This window comes from Lepidochelys olivacea (assembly GCF_965140295.1).
Source record: "Lepidochelys olivacea isolate rLepOli2 genome assembly, chromosome: 8".
Classification (NCBI taxonomy): domain Eukaryota; kingdom Metazoa; phylum Chordata; order Testudines; family Cheloniidae; genus Lepidochelys; species Lepidochelys olivacea.
The window spans coordinates 97817962-97836514 of record NC_140418.1 but is presented as its reverse complement, the minus strand read 5'-3'; the positions used below and the strand labels follow the sequence as shown (position 1 = coordinate 97836514).

The window sequence follows — 18553 nt, the reverse complement described above, 5'->3', positions numbered from 1 at the left end:
GCAGAAAAAAATTTGAATGGAGTGGTTTCAAACAGCATCGTGGTTCACATTGTTACTGAGCACAGGAATCCTGTCTGATGCTTTTCAAACTGCTCAATCCTACGAGTGCACAGTACTTTTGGGCAGAATCTAATTGACCTCAGTGGGACTTTGCCGAGGAAGTAACTATTCTCAGGTGTGTAACTGTTTGCCAGATTGGGCCCTTGCCAAAATTCTAAATTAAATACAAACAGTGTAGATGTGAAATGTACAGTATAATACTTTGAATAAAATAACAATCTTGATGTAGTTGAGTTAATTTTGGTTGATCATCTTTAGAAGGCTTTGTGGAAGAAGCCTATTTTTAAGGAGGAATAAGTATTAAGAAGGTGGTGTTTTGGTGGTAAAGGTAGGTGTTTCGAGAGTTTGGTGGGGTGCTCTGAGTGAAGGCATCAAAATGAGAGGGAGGAAAAGATGCAAGAGAACCACTAAAGCTTTGCAGGCTGTTTTGTTTCTAAAGTGCACTAATTTAGTGTTTTGTGTATTTAGGGGAGAAACAGCTAATTTAAAAAATGCAAATGCTGTATACTGCAATAATTTATTTGAATGAAAAATGTTATGAAGGCTTTTGAGTGCATGGACTTAGGTGTGCCTGGCAGCCTAATAATCCGCTGATTTGCATTAAGTGTCTGTAGGGACCCATGAATACAAGCTGTCCCAGTCTGCTATGTAAACCTGGCATTTTAGAAAATCTCTAAATCCGTACAGTAGACTTTAGATGCTTGGAGAAAGCCATATGGTACCAAATGAAAAATGCTGAACTTTTCTCAAACTCTTGAAAGCAAAGCTTCACTTAAAGGTGCTATTCTGTAAATCACTCAGCTTGTTGCCTGTATGCCTGGTGATTGTAAATGATATTGTTAGTCATCTAGCTGTATGCCTTGCAACAGTGGATGATCTTATACCCAGTACCAGACACAGTACAATACCCCTGGGCAGATTTGGGAGGGCTAAGGCCAGGGATCTAGCCTATCTTTGAATTTCCTATCAAGACCACTTCACATTTTGATGTAGTGGTTTTGCATGAATTGAGATTTTGCTGAATTTTTATTTAAATTTTTTTAGAGTCAACCCACCCAGTAGTATAGTCTCCACATTTCACTATATCATAATCTGGAGAGGACTGTTCTCTGGATTCTGTGTCAGTTTTAAGTACAGTTTTCTCATTGAGAAACTAAGGAGAGAAAACATAATTAGAGTTAATGCCTGACCCTGAATAGTTTATTTTGCTGCTATATAAATAGCCATCTAACCCAAGTTAATTATGGCTTGCAAATATTTAGGTTTTTGCTGGGCACAGTTGGGGTGGAGGTGGGGGACACAAAGGAGCAGATGTGTCCCCCTGACTCTGGAGTTGGTTCTGTGCTGGCCCTGAAATACTTTAGGCTGCTCTAAAGTACACTGCTGACTGTAGCCCCCAAAGGAGCCATCTGCCAGTATAAAATATTTGGAATGCAGTAGTGTCGTTTCTGTGTTCCCTCCCATCCCAGTTAATTGCCAAGTTGGGAGTTGGTGTAGCTACACTCACTCTACGCCAGTTGGGGACTTCCCCATGCCAGGTGAGATCAGGCTGCTCTCTACCCCCTTTGGATCGCATCAGTGAATCTGGTCCCTGTTTTTTTAACATGAGCTTGTGATGGGGCCTAATACAATTCATAACTTCAATAGTACTTACCTGATTTTCTTTAAAATGGATTTGTTTTGTAGATATCACTGAGACTTAAAAATAAAACATTTCCATTGTATTATATATTGATAAATAATTTGTAATCAGATGTTAAGGTATAAACGCAAGGAGGCAAAGTTAAGGTTGAGCTTAAAAACCTTAAATCTGCATATCCTCATGTTTGCTCGATTTCTCATCCTTAATTTTGCATTATTGCTGGTTGACCTGCTAATATGTTTAAACACAACAGTCTTTGTCCACACTAAAGGAAAAATTGTGTTTAACACTGTGCTAGTTAAAATGTGTTAGTCAATACATTTTCTAACATTATGCATTTTCCTGGTGTAAACAAGGTAGGGTGCATGGGTAAGGTGAAGTATCACTTCAGATTGCAACCCTGATGTAATTAGTTCCCTGATTCAGTTGTATCTGTAGCATGGACAGACCCTAAACCTTGCAGCTGGCTGTTCTGCGTGAAGCCAGAATCTAACTCTCATGCCCTATGTGTATGTCTGTACTGCGGTTAAATACCTGCGACTGGCTCATGTCAGCTGACTTAGAATCATAGAATCCTAGACTAACAGAATTGGAAGGGACCTCTGGAGGCCATCTAGTCCAACCCCCTGCCCAGAGCAGGACCAATCCCAACTAAATCATCCCAGCCAGGGCTTTGTCAAGCCTGACCTTAAAAACTTCTAAGGAAGGGGATTCCACCACCTCCCTAGGTAACGCATTCCAGTGTTTCACCACCCTCCTAGTGAAAAAGTTTTTCCTAATATCCAACCTAAACCTCCCCCACTGCAACTTGAGACCATTACTCCTCGTTCTGTCATCTGCTATCACTGAGAATAGTCTAGATCCATCCTCTTTGGATCCACCTTTCAGGTAGTTAAAAGCAGCTATCAAATCTCCCCTCATTCTTCTCTTCCATAGACTAAACAATCCTAGTTCCCTCAGCCTCTCCTCATAAGTCATGTGTTTCAGACCCCTAATCATTTTTGTTTGACTTAGGCTATGGCTACACTGGCACTTTACAGCGCTGCAACTTTCTTGCTCAGGGGTGTGAAAAAACACCCCCCTGAGCGCAGCAAGTTACAGCGCTGTAAAGTGCCAGTGTAAACAGTGCCCCAGCGCTGGGAGCCGTGCTCCCAGTGCTCTAAGCTAATCCCCTTGTGGAGGTGGAGTACCTTTGAAGTTTCAAGTGTAGCCATGCCCTAAGGCTCGGGCTGAGGAGCTGTTTAACTGTGATGTACATATTTGGACTTGGACTGTGTAGACATACCCTGACTGTTTTTCCCCTCGTCACACAGTGTTGAAAACAAGTCCTGCGGAGAATAAGACCTTTCCTCTCCCTTTTGTTTCAGATGATTTCCAAGGAACAGGTTAAATCAAAGATCCCATATACAGTAGGCATGCTATGGCATGCACTCTGTAACAGAGAAAATGTCTGTGCTGGGAATTTAAATGTTTTCAGAACTAGATCAGCGCATCTCAGTGCTGGCAACCATTGTTAGTAAAAAGATCATCTTCCTTGTGCTGCCAGAGCTAAAGTGTCACTTGACTGGTTATGTTCCGTTGAAGAAATGTCCTTAATGACTCAGTTTAGCTATCCTTCCCAAGATGTTTTCCTTTCCACCCTGAGACTATCTTTTAATGGGGGTGTTTACCTTATGTTGTTAGGAATCACTAGAATCTACTCAGCAATTGTGTCAGAGCATTTCACATTTATTCATACAATACCTCTGGGAGGAAGGGGGCTAAGTAATTAAGTATTATCTGTATTTTATGTATAGGGAAACAGAGACATGGACATATTAAATTCCTGGTCCAAAGCCATATAGCTAGTCCAGTGGCAGAATGAGACTAAAATCCTGAACTTCAGACTATCAGTTGAGTGTCTCATTCATTAGATGGTGTTGCTTTTCCATTGTTCCAGGCTTGTGTGTTGAATGTGGGAATTCTCACATCTACAGCAGACATGGTAGTAATTTAAGTATTACAGAAATCCCATCAGACTGATGCTTACCATTGAAAGTGAGTCTCACCTTTCTGAGGGTCTTTTGCGGGAGCCACATAGATGCAGCAATATGGGGAAGCTTGCACCTTTGACATCAGAAACTTGTACCGGGTTAAATGTTTATCTTACCAGCTTTGATAGTTCCATTTAAGTGCTGGGGTAGAAAGCAGTGTTAACGTATTCCTTGAAATTGAAATATTTAAGAAGGTCCTTGAAACACCTAGTTATGCTACCAGTAATGAGCCATGTTGGCAAAAGTGTATGATTATAGTGTGATGTTTGATTTACTGATGATGTGTTGAAAAATATCTCCGCTCATCAGTTAAGATGGAAATGCTGTCAATAACTAAGAGTAGAAGATTCATCCTCTTGAATTTATCACTGTATTGTGGTGGGAAAAATCTGGGAAGTTTGGAATATGGGAAAAAGGGGAACTTCCTTCTTGCCACCCCTACAGAAAAATCTCTCTCTCCCATTTAGATTTTATTTTTGTATCTCTGAAAGACAGTCTTGCATATTATGCCTTGTAAGTGGTGTGGTCTGGAATGAAGTGTACTATGAAATGACTTAACACTTGCAGACTCAAATGGCTTAGTATTTTTTCCATTCATTTGATTACAATAGTTTCAGCTGCTCTGACAGCCAGCATATGAAAATGAAACCTCCTCTCCCAAATGTTAACAACATTGTAGCTTCAGCCACCTGGCCCACATCAACAAATTCTACATGTAAATTTGCTTTGTCAATATGCTGGTTTTTAGTGTCTTACATTTCAAATCTGCTCTTAGATAGTTAATTATTTTTAAAAAATCTGGACTTGGCTTAAAATTTAAAGCATATATGTTTTGACATTATTTGTAAACTTTGAAGGCTGCCAAGTTTTAAAAAAATTCCAGTTAATCCTGATGGGGAAGCAACTAATTAGGATTAGGTTAATGCAGAAATAATTTTGATCATCAGAAAAAGCCCTCAATTTGTGTGTGCAATATGTTAAATTGATCTACATTTTGAATATATTTGAGGGAATATTCTCCTGGTAAATAAAGGGAGTGGATAATGGAATATTGCTAACTGAATCTTGAATACCTGTTGGTAATCTGGTCTCTGTTTGACAGGTTCAGTCAAGGAACTGGGTGGTATTTTCTGACAAATGGAGAACTATTTCCAAGCGGAGGCATATAACCTCGATAAGGTATTAGATGAATTTGAACAAAATGAAGGTGAGTGACTTTGTAAAAAGGTTGTAGATGCATGTGTTTGACATTACACAGAGAAAACCATAGGAGGGGCAGCGTAGTGTAACATCCTTTTAATTTTCATGAATTGCAAACTGATCTCATTACTTTCAAAGCCACCTGTGAATTTTACATGGTTTTCCTTAGCAGAGGACAGCATCTCATAATAATTTTCTGTTTACCTGTATTATCAGTGGTGAGGTGCTTTATATTTAACTGTTGATGTAGTAAATTTTTAAAGGGATATTGTTAGAATTGTAGCTTGTGTTAAAGTAAAGAGTTTTACAGAACCTAATAGGAATAGAAATATTGATGAGACTTGTTTTTAACAATTCTATGAAAACAGTTATTTAAACATTGTTCTTCAATATTGGGAGAACCAAGCACCCTGACAAAAATGCCACCACACATAAATCCTAGAGTGAAGACGATCATATTCTAAGTATAAAATCTCTGTGTGCTCTAATTTCCTCCCTCTTACTGTGGAGGCAACCAAGGATTTTGTCTTGTGTCCCCTCCCCCTTTCTACTTAATGTATCAATCAGTCAATCAATTTAGAATTGCCTGTTAAGAATAGAACTGGACAACTGACTGGTCGTATAGCCCTAAAGATGTTATTTTCCAGAAACTCTGTGCAATTACATCATTAGATGTTGATCTTGGATTCTTAAGTATTAGAAAGTGGTCTTTTGCTATTGTGCCCGTATTCAGACATCTGTGCATTTCTGGTTTAGGAGTAGTTTTGTTATACAAAAGGATTATAGGAACCATGGAGGTTAACTATCCTATAAAGTAGAGCTGGGGGAGTTGTGTCACTGTGATGGATTATAATATAGTCATTATTTAAACTATTAATTTTTCAGATGATGCCGTTTCACCTACATTATTGGGTACAAAGTGGAATCAGGTTCTAGATCCCCCTTCTCATCGGCTGTCATGTAATCCAGCTCTGTCCAGCGTGCATGAAGCTTCAATTCCTAATGAGTGTCAACAGAGATTAAAGTCTTTCTCCCTGACCCATTCAACCACCACCCCAACAGAAGGAGAGGGGGATCATTGTGCTAATGGAATGGATCTTAGTGTAAATCCAGAGACCCCAACTGTGTGGATTGATGATCAGGCAAAAGCAGATGATCATTTAATGAAGAGAAATAGTAATCAGGATGATCAGTGTAATGCTATGGAAACAGGAGAAAAGAAATGTGGAAATCCAGCCTGCTTGCCAGAAGAGAAAAATGTTCTAGTAGTGGCAGTCATGCATAACTGCGACAGAAGGACTCTACAAAGTGGCAATTTGCTGGATTGTAAAAATTACAGCACTCAGTCCTTAATGGACACTGTTAGCTTTACACTGGATAATGAAAACCGACAGAATGATCAGTTTGGTGTTACTGTAAATGGATCCACTGAAAAAGATACAGATACAGAAAAGCAAGGAGTACAGTTAGATCGGCTATATGCTGAGGCTGACTCTGTTAGCCATTTGATTAATACTTCATCTGATAGTCTGTCCAATGCATGCCTCCCCCATCGATTAAAGGATGATTCTAATATTAATAGAGACTCTCTGTTCTCAGAGTCTACAATTGCAGGGATTAATGCAGTGACCTTATTGCAGAGACCAGTTGATGGTACAAAGAAACCACAAGAGAGTTGTGCATCAGTTGAGGATTTTACTAGCAAAGTAATTACTCAACGAAAAGATCCGGAAGCTAAAAATTCTTCTCTTAGTTCAAGTAATGGAAGCTTCATGATAGATGAAACTGTAGAGGAACAAACATCTCAACTGTATCAATCTGGGCTACCTGTGCTCTCTCAAACTTGTCAGCCTAATATGTCTGAAAGTGGCAATTACAGTGAATGCTTTGAAGAATGTATTACTTCTGAGGATGTTAGTGGTATGGAAAGTGAAGTCAGTGAATGTGACAAAATTCTCAGCACAACTGAATTGCTCAGTGGAGCAGAGTGTTTCCCTGAATCTCAGGAGATGACTAATTGGGAATTGACTAAACTGAATAATAAGCAAACTCATGGAGAGAATGAAAGACTTTTGCAGATGAAAGAGCCTGAGGAGGCTTGTAGTAATAGTGGGAAAGATGGAGATGGGATGATGGAAGCAGGCATGGACATAAAAGGGATTTATATAGATGAGCTTGAAGGGTCCAGTCTCTCTGATGTTATGGGTACATCAGCAGCAAGCTCTCTGTCTAATGGTTGTGATTCCTATGGAATGCAGAACCCAATTGTTGCTCATATTCCAAAGACTTTACCCTCCAAGGAAGACTCAGTGACAGAAGAAAAGGAGATAGAGGAGAGCAAGTCAGAATGTTACACTAATGTTTATGAACAAAGAGGAAATGAGGCTGCTGATGGGAGTAGTCTCATTGTAAACAGCACTGGTGACCAAATGAAGAAAAATTACTTACATAATCTCTGCAGTCAGGTACCATCTTTGCAAGGGCAAATATTACCAAAAACAGTAACTAATCTGCAACCTATCAGTGTTCCATTTGGTGGTGCAAGACCCAAACAACCTACAAATCTTAAATTGCAAATTCCAAAGCCATTATTGGACCATTTACAAAACGACCTTGTTCCCCCAAACTCTGGAGGTAATACTAAAAATAAAAATGATGTCTTTGGTAAAGCAAAAATAGGGGAAACCTTGGCAGCTGATATGTTTCCTGATGAGACATCATTAAATGTCTCTATTGCTGATACCACTGGGGAACATTTAGAAGAGTATGAGTCTGGGGTCTCTAGTAGTCCGTGCCTTGCAGTAGCCCCAGATAGTCCAGATAATGATCTCAGAGCTGGTCAGTTTGGAGCTCCCACTAGAAAGCCATTTACTACTTTAGGTGAGGAGGCTCCAGTTTGGGTTCCAGATTCTCAAGCACCAAACTGCATGAAATGTGAGGCCAGATTTACATTCACCAAAAGGAGGCATCATTGCAGAGCATGTGGGAAGGTAAGTTCATATTCAGTGACAAAGCCTTGTGTTCCCTTATTTGTAGTCTCTCTCTCTCTCTCTCTCACGCCCGCCCGCCCAAACTGGCTACCATTGCCTGACATCTGTCTAAAGCAGTGGTTCTCAAAGCTGGTCTGCCGCTTGTTCAGGGAAAGCCCCTGGTGGGCCAGACCTGCTGCGTCCGCAGGTTCGGCCGATCGCGGCTCCCACTGGCCACGGTTCACCGCTCCAGGCCAATGGGGGCTGCGGGAAGCGGGGCGGGTCAAGGGATGTGCTGGCCATCCTTCCCGCAGCCCCCATTGGCCTGGAGTGGCGAACCACAGCCAGTGGGAGCCGTGATCAGCTGAACCTGTGGACACGGCAGGTAAACAAACTGGTCTGGCCTGCCAGGGGCTTTCCCTGAACAAGCAGCGGACTGGCTTTGAGAACCACTGGTCTAAAGCACAGTAGCATACTCCATTTGATTTGGTTAGTTTCTTTTTAAAAAGTCCCTAGACTCTCATCTATTCATTGTTCACATTACTTTAATAGAGAATAACTATTGGTTATTCATGATGATAAGAAAGGTTATCCTTTAAAAGCAGTTTGTTAGTTTATTGTAGCCATTAACAGATATTGAATTCATGTCGGACTGCTATAAAATAACTAAGTGCAGGAAACTAATTTTCAAAAATCACTGCATCAATAATTTCCGTTCATGACACTGAAACTTGTTGACGGGGATGGGAAGTGAGCTACTGAACTGCCAGTTTTTCTGCTGGTTAACATAGCTGACTATCTTCATTCTTTTATCTCCCCTTTACTCGCTTTGCACATGCTACCTACAGTATTTACCAAAATATATCCTTGCTTTTGAAAAAGTGTATTGATTATAATAAGATTTTCCCAAATTTGATGGATAGGTGAGTGTTGATATTGTTATTAAGAGGAATTGTGTAGGAAGGTCAATTAAATGTAATTTTTAAATGTATTTTTATTGTATGAGGAATGTTTCTTTGAATATTATAACTAAGTTTATTTCTTAGTAAGAACTTATTTTTATGTATACATCATATCAGTTAGATAGGACTGCATTAGTTTAAATGCAAATATGGCTTTTTTGTGATAAAACAGCTCATAAAATATTTGTCTATATTTTGTTGTTGAAGTATAAGTAAATGGCACATGCCACTGCAAACAGAAATCTAAAACTATTTGATCAGTTTTCAGAGTAACAGCCGTGTTAGTCTGTATTCGCAAAAAGAAAAGGAGTACTTGTGGCACCTTAGAGACTAACCAATTTATTTGAGCATGAGCTTTCGTGAGCTACAGCTCACTTCATCGGATGAAAAGAGATGTGTAAAGAGTTGTCACTTTGGATGGGCTATCACCAGCAGGAGAGTGAATTTGTGTGGACGGGTGGAGGGTGAGAAAACCTGGATTTGTGCTGGAAATGGCCCAACCTGATGATCACTTTAGATAAGCTATTACCAGCAGGACAGTGGGGTGGGAGAAGGTATTGTTTCATATTCTCTGTGTGTATATAAAGTCTGCTGCAGTTTCCACGGTATTCATCCGATGAAGTGAGCTGTAGCTCACGAAAGCTCATGCTCAAATAAATTGGTTAGTCTCTAAGGTGCCACAAGTACTCCTTTTCTTTTATTTGATCAGTGTGACTGGTTCCCCCTGGGGTGGCACTTGGAACTGGGGTACCACTGAGCCCTCTGATGCACCAGCCTGGGCTCCCTCTCACACTGTACTGCTGTGACAAGCCAGCACTTTCAGCACTCCAGACAGCACTTTCACCAGCATACACACAGGTATGGACACACCCAGCTGCAGTTACAAGCAGGCTCTCTGACCAGCCCCTGCAGGGGAAAGCTACTCCCAGCTCCTCAGGCATGCACCCCCTCTGGAGTATAAACCCAAAATTATACTGCCTTGGACTGCACAAGGAACTGTACAGCTTAAGTTCATAACATTCGCCCACTCCCTCAATGTGGAGAGGAATATGCAACAGCCTTTTGCCCCTGAGTTATGATTTCCACACACTGGTTTAGATAAAGCTAACTACAAAAGATGGATTTTAAGTGAGTATAAGTGATAGCAAACAGATCAAAACAGATTACCTAGCAAATAAACAACAACTGCAAACTAAGTTTAATATACTAAATAGATTGGATATGAATAGCAGATTGTAACCCTAAAATGATACAAGCAGGCTGCAGATTCTTAAGGGGCAAGCTGCACTTGCTTTAGAGCTTGGAATTCCCAGATATTTCATTCACAGGCTAAAAATCCCTTTAGTTTGGGTCCAGCACTTCCCCCAGTTCAGTCTTTGTTCATCAGGTGTTTCCAGGGGTTTTCTTGTGTGGGGAGTGAAGAACACCCGACGATGTCACTTCCTGCCTTATATAGCTTTTGCATATGGTGGGAACCCTTTGTTTCAAAACTTGGTTCCCTGACCGGTCTGTGGAAAAACGCTGACATTCCAAGGTGGAGTCTAGAGATGTGGTCACATCACATGTCGTTGTAGAGACATAGCAGCCATTACTTAGAAGCTGTCTTTAGTGTTCTCAGGAAGGCTCCCCAGGTAGGAGATAAGCTTCTCCTAAGGCCTGTTGTTTTTTCCTAATGGCTCATTGACCTGAATAGGCCCTTCCCCACCCAGCTATCTAGACTGAAAGCATCTTGTCCAGTGGGTGTTACCCAGATGTAACTACATTTGAAATACAGAAAAATAGTTACATAGCTAATATTCATAACTTCAGATACAAAAATGATACATGCTACAAATAGGATAATCATATTCAGCAAATCATAACCTTTTCTATGACATCTCACATGACATATCTTGCATAAAATAAATCATAATTATCAATTATTTCATAATCATAATATCACTATGAAGAATATGGGGTGCAGTGTCACAATCAGATTATTCAAAGTAATTTTAAAAATACTAGGCTGGTAAACATTCATGAATTACTTTAAAAATAAGATGAAAATGCAACATTAATGCATTTTAAAAATAAACGTATTAAAGTAAATTTGGTTCATTTAGGGTCCAGTCCAAATCCCTGTGAAGTCAACTGACTTCTCTGGGCTTTGGATCAGATCTTTAGCTGCCAGAATAGCATAGGGAAGCAGAATGACATGAACAGAGGACCTAAAATAATCAAATTCAGCAAACATAGATTCATATCTGTCTGCTCCAGGAAGGAGACTTGCAGAAAATATTAAGCGTCCCATATAGCTGTCTAGGTATGACAGTTGTCTTTCTTAACAACTAGAATACATAACACTGAATCTGTTCTCCTGGCAATTGTCCAAGTAAGTGAAAGGACTCAGTAAGTGGGTTGTGTTCACATTCATATTTTTGCATTTGTTCCATGTTTTCTTTATTTTGAGACCTGAAGAAAAATTCTTCTCATGATAGGTCTGACTGGTTTAAGCACTCATTTGGAATAAACACATACTCTTATTAATACAAATAATATTTAAATCCACCAATATTAGAATATGCAATAAATTATTAAAAATAAGTAATAAGTAGTCACTATCCACTTGTACCATATAGTTTAAATCCCTAAATTTAGTGCATCTTTCAATTATTGATGTATTTAAATGTCCAATCCTACTCCCGCCAAAATCAATGAGAATTTTTAATCCACGTCAGTGGAAACAGGATAAGGCCTCTCACTGGTATTGGATTTTAGCTGTCACTTATTTAAAGGGTCACTGTCAAATAGCTAGGCCATACTTCAGTTTTTTGTGAGTTTACCAAATGACAACAAGCTTTGGGGATGTTTTGTTTTAAAGAAAAGCAGCTCTTTGGTTTGAACTGAATCATTCTCCTCGAAACCCAAGTTTTATAAGTGGTGTTGATGCCCTTTGGTCCCTGCTGTTCTCTGCCTGTGGCACACAGCCATTTAGTCTTCTGAAGGCTATAATGTTTTGGTCTAATTCTGGTAGTTGGGTTTGGTGTGTCGTAGCTGTGTGGTATTTAGTGTCTTGTGATATACAGGAGGCCAGAATAGATGATCTGGTGTCCCTTCTAGCCTTAAACTCTGAGACTAGTTTACTGTTGCTGAATGAGAAACAAAAAGTGAAAATGACTGAAGGGTAAACAGAAATACATAGCTAAATAAACCTCATAAGGGGCAAAAATAATGTAGATTTTTAAAATGTTCAGTGTTAATAATCTAAGAGATTCTTAATCTGAATTGTAACACAACAGTTTCTCTTAAAACTAACCGTTGTCGCAAAAAGTCCTAAGAATAAAAACTGCATTTAAAAATAGTTGGATGGTGCCTGGAGAAAGTGTTGCTGTTTTAATTTGTGTAGTAATTGACAAAATCAGTGTGAGCTACTGAACATCAGGGGAGATGGTAGAAATTAAATATGCATGTTTACCAAACTTTGTTTTAAACTTAAGAACCTGAAAAGTGATGATATATTTTAGGAGAAACTATTGATTTTAATTGTTATTATTTTGTATATGTATTTTCCATTGCCATCTGTAGTGGTCACCTGTGATATCCTTGTGTAGAACAAGTGGAGTATTTGTATGTGACAGTTCTGTTCTGTTCTGTAGGCCAAACTAGTGATTCTTCTTGCACTAAGAAGTAAAACAAAAACAAACATAAAATCTTGTAACTGCACTGTGCAAACTTGCTGAATTTTAAACAAGCTGCTATTTTCTGCTATGTGAAATACTAATTGCTTGACCGTTGCTTTCAGATATACTGTATGTATATATATATATATATATTGCTGAAAAACAGGAAAGCACACTTCACTTTCACCTTAAATGTTGTTTATATTTGATTATATGTAACACCTGCACTCTACCCTACTACTAAGTTAAAGATGCCAATGAGAACAGGTGTTAACGTTTTGTCATTCTACTATTTATTTCTGTTTAGTATTTAGATCATAGAAATCATTGTGCTTGAAAAGCTTTGTTAAATGCAGAATGTAATCTTCTTCAAAAAGTCCTGAATTAGAAATTAATTAGTTTAGTCCTTTGGTCTGTGGTTGAGGACATTGATTTTTCCATGTTCTGTAATTGTCCTCCTAGTTTAAATCTGAACTGAATTTTCCAGTGGATAGGCGTCCTTAAGAATTGAAATGAAGCAGAATATTTTAAAATAAATTACTCCGAAACCAGTGCTGGTAATGTTACTTTAAAAGCTGGTAAAGTATAGCAGACATAATTAGAAAAGGAAATTTTACAGTTTACACACCATTAGATGAGATCATCCAGGCGACAAAATTGTTATTCCAGCTCACATCATTTGTATGCTAAAATCTTGTCTCAGGCTTGAGCTTCATCTCTACGTTACAAACTACAACAAAGTTACAGGACCTATTTACAAAATGGCTGCCCCTAGTTACAACATGGCCAACATTTTTAGTGCACACTGAACCAAACTGTGTCACTTTAACTGGGCTAGGAGGTAGACAGACACTATTATGTTTAACTGTTGGAACAGAGTACCTTGGCTCATTTGTAGTGTAGATGGGGCTTTGTATTTAGTTTTAATATGTGCAAGATTTAGAAATGTTGTAGTTGGGGTAGGGAAAAAGTATAGGATTACATGAAGATCTATGAAGATTAAAAGAAAGATATACTGTTAATTATGCATATGCAAACCAAATAAAATTGAAACTACTTTGGGTTGAAATCCAAAATTCTGACTTGACTTTCAGAGAGTGTTTACAGTATAGTATCTGATGTGTCTAAATTTCATATGCTTTAAGCTGTTTTTCTGCATGAAACGTGCACTCATCAGTGGCTTCATATGCCACCTGAACAAAAGCCCTGGGACACATAGGGGAAAACATTGACTTTTTATTTAAATACACATTGTAAACCTTAAGATAGACTGGCCAGAATCTTGTCTGTACTGGAGAATTTGGGCATTACAGGCACCATTGCATTGCCACATCTGTAAAGTACCTCATGTCTCCATACAAATGTTTGTAATGGTGCACAAGCATTACAATTGTTGTTACAATTGCACTTTCTTGTAGCATGCTGCCCAGAATCACTGAGCTGTTAGTCGTGGAGCAGGTGGAAAGTGCTAGCAATGCAGCTGCAGCATTCTCATTGGTCCTTCCAGCACAAGTCATGCAGTGTTCCCCTTTAGCAACCTGTGTGGTGTGGAATGAGTCTTGAACTCCTGATTACTTTCTTGTTGCAGCTTCAATAATTCTGCACATATGAGTTTTCTCTTTTATAAAATGCAATGCAGTGATCATAAGGCTTTTCTTCTTTGAAAATATGTAACGCTGATATTTAATTTTACACAATTTCTTGCTATTTTATATATTGAAAAATACTAATTTATACATTTTGGCACTGCATCTAACAGTGGATTATTGTTCCCCCAAACTCTACTTTTGGGAGGGACTTATGTGGGAACTGTGGGATAGGTACCCATAATGCATGGATACTGCAGGAATTGATAGGTGTACTATGTACCAACGGGTTAATAGGTAGCCAGGATGGCTGGTGAGGACACACTTTTACGGTGATTCATTTGAACTACTGAGAGTTACAACAGTGCAGGTCTCAAGTGTAGAGACAAAATGGATGTCCTTTCTTCTGAAATGTATGTCACAGTTCCCCATCCAGTTTTGGCTTCGATTTAAGTGACCAGAGAAACTGCCTGAGCACTTTCCCAGTGTTGTGTTTTAAACATGATTCATTCCAGAGAGCTGTAAAGGTGGCCTCTATTAATTCCCAATCCCTCAATTCACTGAGGGATTACATATATGATTTTCCTGATCCATTAGCCATTATCTCAAACCTGCATTTTTAAATTACTCCTGTGGGGAGTGTGTACATTTATATTGTTGCAGATAACACTTACTCCAGTAGGATTTAATGAGACTGATACTAGGTCATTGATCTTAATCAATTTCACTGTGACACTGTTGAAGGATTATTGATAATTTGCCTCCTAATTTTGCACTTTCTAATGTATTCAGTATCTGAATTAATCTATTTAAATTACTCTTATCATGAAACATTGAGTGATTCAGTGTGTTTTTTCTTTTGCTCCAGGTTTTCTGTGCAGCATGCTGCAGTCTGAAATGCAAGTTGCTGTACATGGACAGAAAAGAAGCCAGAGTGTGTGTAATCTGCCATTCAGTACTAATGAATGGTAAGTAGAAAAATAGGGACTAAATGCAAAGTTTTACTGGTTTTGTGTTGGTCAGTGGCTGATGTATGCCTAGCCTATTGAAAACACTATATTCTTACTGGCAAATATGTAAAAATGCAAAGGCTCTAAAGAACTCAACTTGCAATCCTTGTGAGACTTGGGGACTCTTGTACCACACATAATTAGTGAAACCTAAAAAGCAGGTAAGGTTGCAGAAAGATTAAGAGCTTATTTCATAAAGCACCCTGCTTGGATTTCAGAAAATTTGTTTTGTATGAAGGAAAGGATGGAAGCTTGCTCTGCTTGTTTTCTTACAAATGGCTGATCTGTTACCTGTTCCTACAGGAGACCAAAGGGAAGAAACCCACATTTGTGTCCCTTTCTAGATTACATACTATAGGGAAATCATGAAAGAATCTTAGTCCACAAGAGGATGCTGCTTCATTTCTTACTAGCTGACTTATTAAATAACATCACTATTGTTAACTACTTCGTGTCAGAGAAGGAGGCCTGGTCTAAAGGACTGAGTTCAGGAAAAACTCCTGAGGCATAGGCACAGCTAAATAACTCTTGTGTTCTGATCTTGGCTCCAGGCAAATTACTGGCAGAACATGAGCTCTGAGGGAGATGCTGGGACCAAAAGGGCTAATGCAATCCTTGGATGTATAAACAGGACTATTGAATAGAAGGGGGGCGGTTTATATTATCTCTGTATGTGACACTAGTACTACTACAACTGGAATACTGTGTCCATTTCTGGTGTCTACAATTCAAGGAGGATGTTGAAAAATTGAAGAGGGTTCAGAGAAGAGCCATGAAAACAATTAAAGGATTGGAAAATATTCCTTATAGTGAGAGACTCAAGGAACTCAAGTTTATCAAAAAAGAAGGCTAAGGGGTGTGTGACAGGGTCGGGCCGGATAGCTACAGGAGAGTAATAGAAGGCAGATATATTAGCCCCAGGTTAAGTAGGTCCCTTTTCCCTGGGTAAGGTAACAGGGAAGGTTCCAGAACAATCAGGAACCTTCTGGAGACAATTAAGACAGACAGGCTGATTGGAACACCTGTAGCCAATCAAGAAGCTGCTAGAATCAATTAAGGCAGGCTAATCAGGGCACCTGGGTTTAAAAAGGAGCTCACTTCAGTTTGTGGCGCATGTAAGGAGCTGGGAGCAAGAGGCGCTAGGAGCTGAGAGTGAGAACGCATACTGTTGGAGGACTGAGGAGTACAAGCATTATCAGACACCAGGAGGAAGGTCCTATGGGGAGGATAAAGAAGGTGTTGGGAGGAGGCCATGGGGAAGTAGTTCAGGGAGTTGTAGCTATCGCACAGCTGTTCCAGGAGGCACTCTAGACAGCTGCAGTCCACAGGACCCTGGGCTGGAACCCAGAGTAGAGGGCGGGCCCGGGTTCCCCCAAACCTCCCAACTCCTGGTCACACACAGGAGGAGTTGACCTGGACTGTGGGTTCACGAAAACGGCCAAACTGAGGGCTGCCGTGAAACTCCAAGGCAAGCAAATCCGCCAATAAGCTTAAGACCCACCAAGGTAGAGGAGGAACTTTGTCACAGGTGATTTAAGCACAGTCTAAAGATATTCACAAATGTGTACACTAATTGGATAATAGGCTCTTCACTCTTAAGAGTCGTAAGTGTAACAGGATCCAATGGCTGGAAATTGAAGATAGCCAAATTCAGACTAGAAATAAGATTCAGTTTTTCAACAGTTAGGGTGATTAACCATGGTAAGATGTTCCAAACGATGATTGTAAGATGATTGTGGTGAATTCTTCATCACGACACATTTTAGAATCAAATTTGTATGTTTTTCTAAAAGAAATCCCATAGTTTAAACAGGAATTAATTTAGGGAAGTATTATGTCCTGTGTTATGCAGGAGGACAGACTGGATGATTACAGTGGAGGTACCTTCTGGCTTTATAATCTTTCAGTCTCTGAAATTACTTAGGCCAAGTTTTCAGAAGTGTCCACTAATTTTGGGATGCCTTGCTTTTTGTGTTCTCTGTTGACACTTCATCTTAGAGCTTGATTTTTCACAGGACCTGAATACACTTGGAGGTCCCATTGACTTCAGCTGGAGTTGTGAATGCTCAAGTATGGCATTCAAAATTTTTGGGCAGATTCCATAGCTGTTAAATGGGAATAATTTTTATCTCTCTCAAAGGAGTGTTAAAGATTAATTAATGATTGTGAAGCAATTTGAAAAAATATAAAGTGCTAAATATCAACATCTTCCACTGGAGGCTATAAGAAGCATGGTAAGAAATTGTAGTTTACAGTAACTAGGAATTAAAGGTAGGCACAAATATGACATTGGTTTTTGATGAATTATCAGACATGTAGATGAACACAATATATTGAGAGATGAGTCAGCGTGGCTTTTGTAAAGGGAAATCATGCCTTACAAATGTATTAGAATTCTTTGAGGGGGTTAACAATTATGTGGACAAAGGTGATCCAGTTGATATAGTGTACATGGAGTTTCAGAAAGCCTTTGACAAGGTGCCACACCAAAAGCTCTTAAGCAAAGTAAGCATGGGATAAGAGGGAAGGTCCTCTCATCGATCAGTAACTGGTTAAAAGATAGGAAACAAAGGGTAGGAATAAAGGGTCACGTTTCACAGCGGAGAAAGGTAAATAACTGGGTTTCCTAAGGATCTGTACTGGGACCAGTGCTGCTTAACATACTAATAAATGAGCTGGAAAAGGTGGGTAACAGTGAGGTTGCAAAGTTGGCAGACAATACAAAGTTACTCAGGATAGTTAAGTCCAAAGCTGACTGTGAAGAGTTAAAAAGGGATCTCATAAAACTGAGAGACTGGGTAACAAAATTATAGATGAAATTCAGTGTTGATAAGTGCAAAGTAATGCAAATTGGAAAACATAATTCCAACTATACATACAAAATAATGGGGTCTAAATTAGCTGTTACCACTTGTAGCAGGGTGCTGTAAGGCCCTCTTGGCTCCTGCCCCTGCTGTGCTGACAAAGTCACTCGGAGACCCTGGGGTTCAGAAACCACTGGTGCTGTTTGTTAAAGGTTTTGCTTCCACCGCCTTTTCACCACATACAGCTTGGTTTCTAGTATCTGCACCCAGGAGGGAAGAGCTATCGCTGTGCTCCCGCTCCCACCCCCAGCTCCCTCCCTCCCAGCCTTTTATACTTCCCCAGGCTAATCGGACAGGCAGCTGTCTCCCATTCACCAATTAGGTGCAGGTTTTCTCTAGCCAGCTCCAATTTATTTCCATCCGGGAATAGTGTGACAGAGGGCTGAGTCAGCAGTTCTTGCCCAACACCCTGTCACACACGTCCGTCCCCCCCCCCCCTTCTCCAGCCACCAGGTTCGTCCATCCAAGTCCTCTTCGCCCCCCTACTGGGCGGGGCCATATGGGAAATCCTCCCTCATCTTTCTGGTGACCCACCGGGTCTTTCTTGTGGGGTTCAGCCATCCCCAAC

The 18553-nt window shown here is 39.7% G+C and overlaps 1 protein-coding gene across 1 annotated transcript in view; it reads left to right on the top strand.

Moving 5' to 3' along the window:
- The window catches only part of ZFYVE9 (zinc finger FYVE-type containing 9), a 95616-nt gene that overhangs the window by 37109 nt on the left and 39954 nt on the right, over positions 1-18553 (top strand). Inside the window, exons 3-5 of the mRNA XM_084637607.1 lie at positions 4838-4942; positions 5821-7925; positions 14980-15079. Of these exons, the coding sequence (XP_084493733.1) occupies positions 4873-4942; positions 5821-7925; positions 14980-15079 (2275 nt within the window). The 5' untranslated portion in view covers positions 4838-4872. The remainder of the gene's footprint in view (positions 1-4837; positions 4943-5820; positions 7926-14979; positions 15080-18553) is intronic.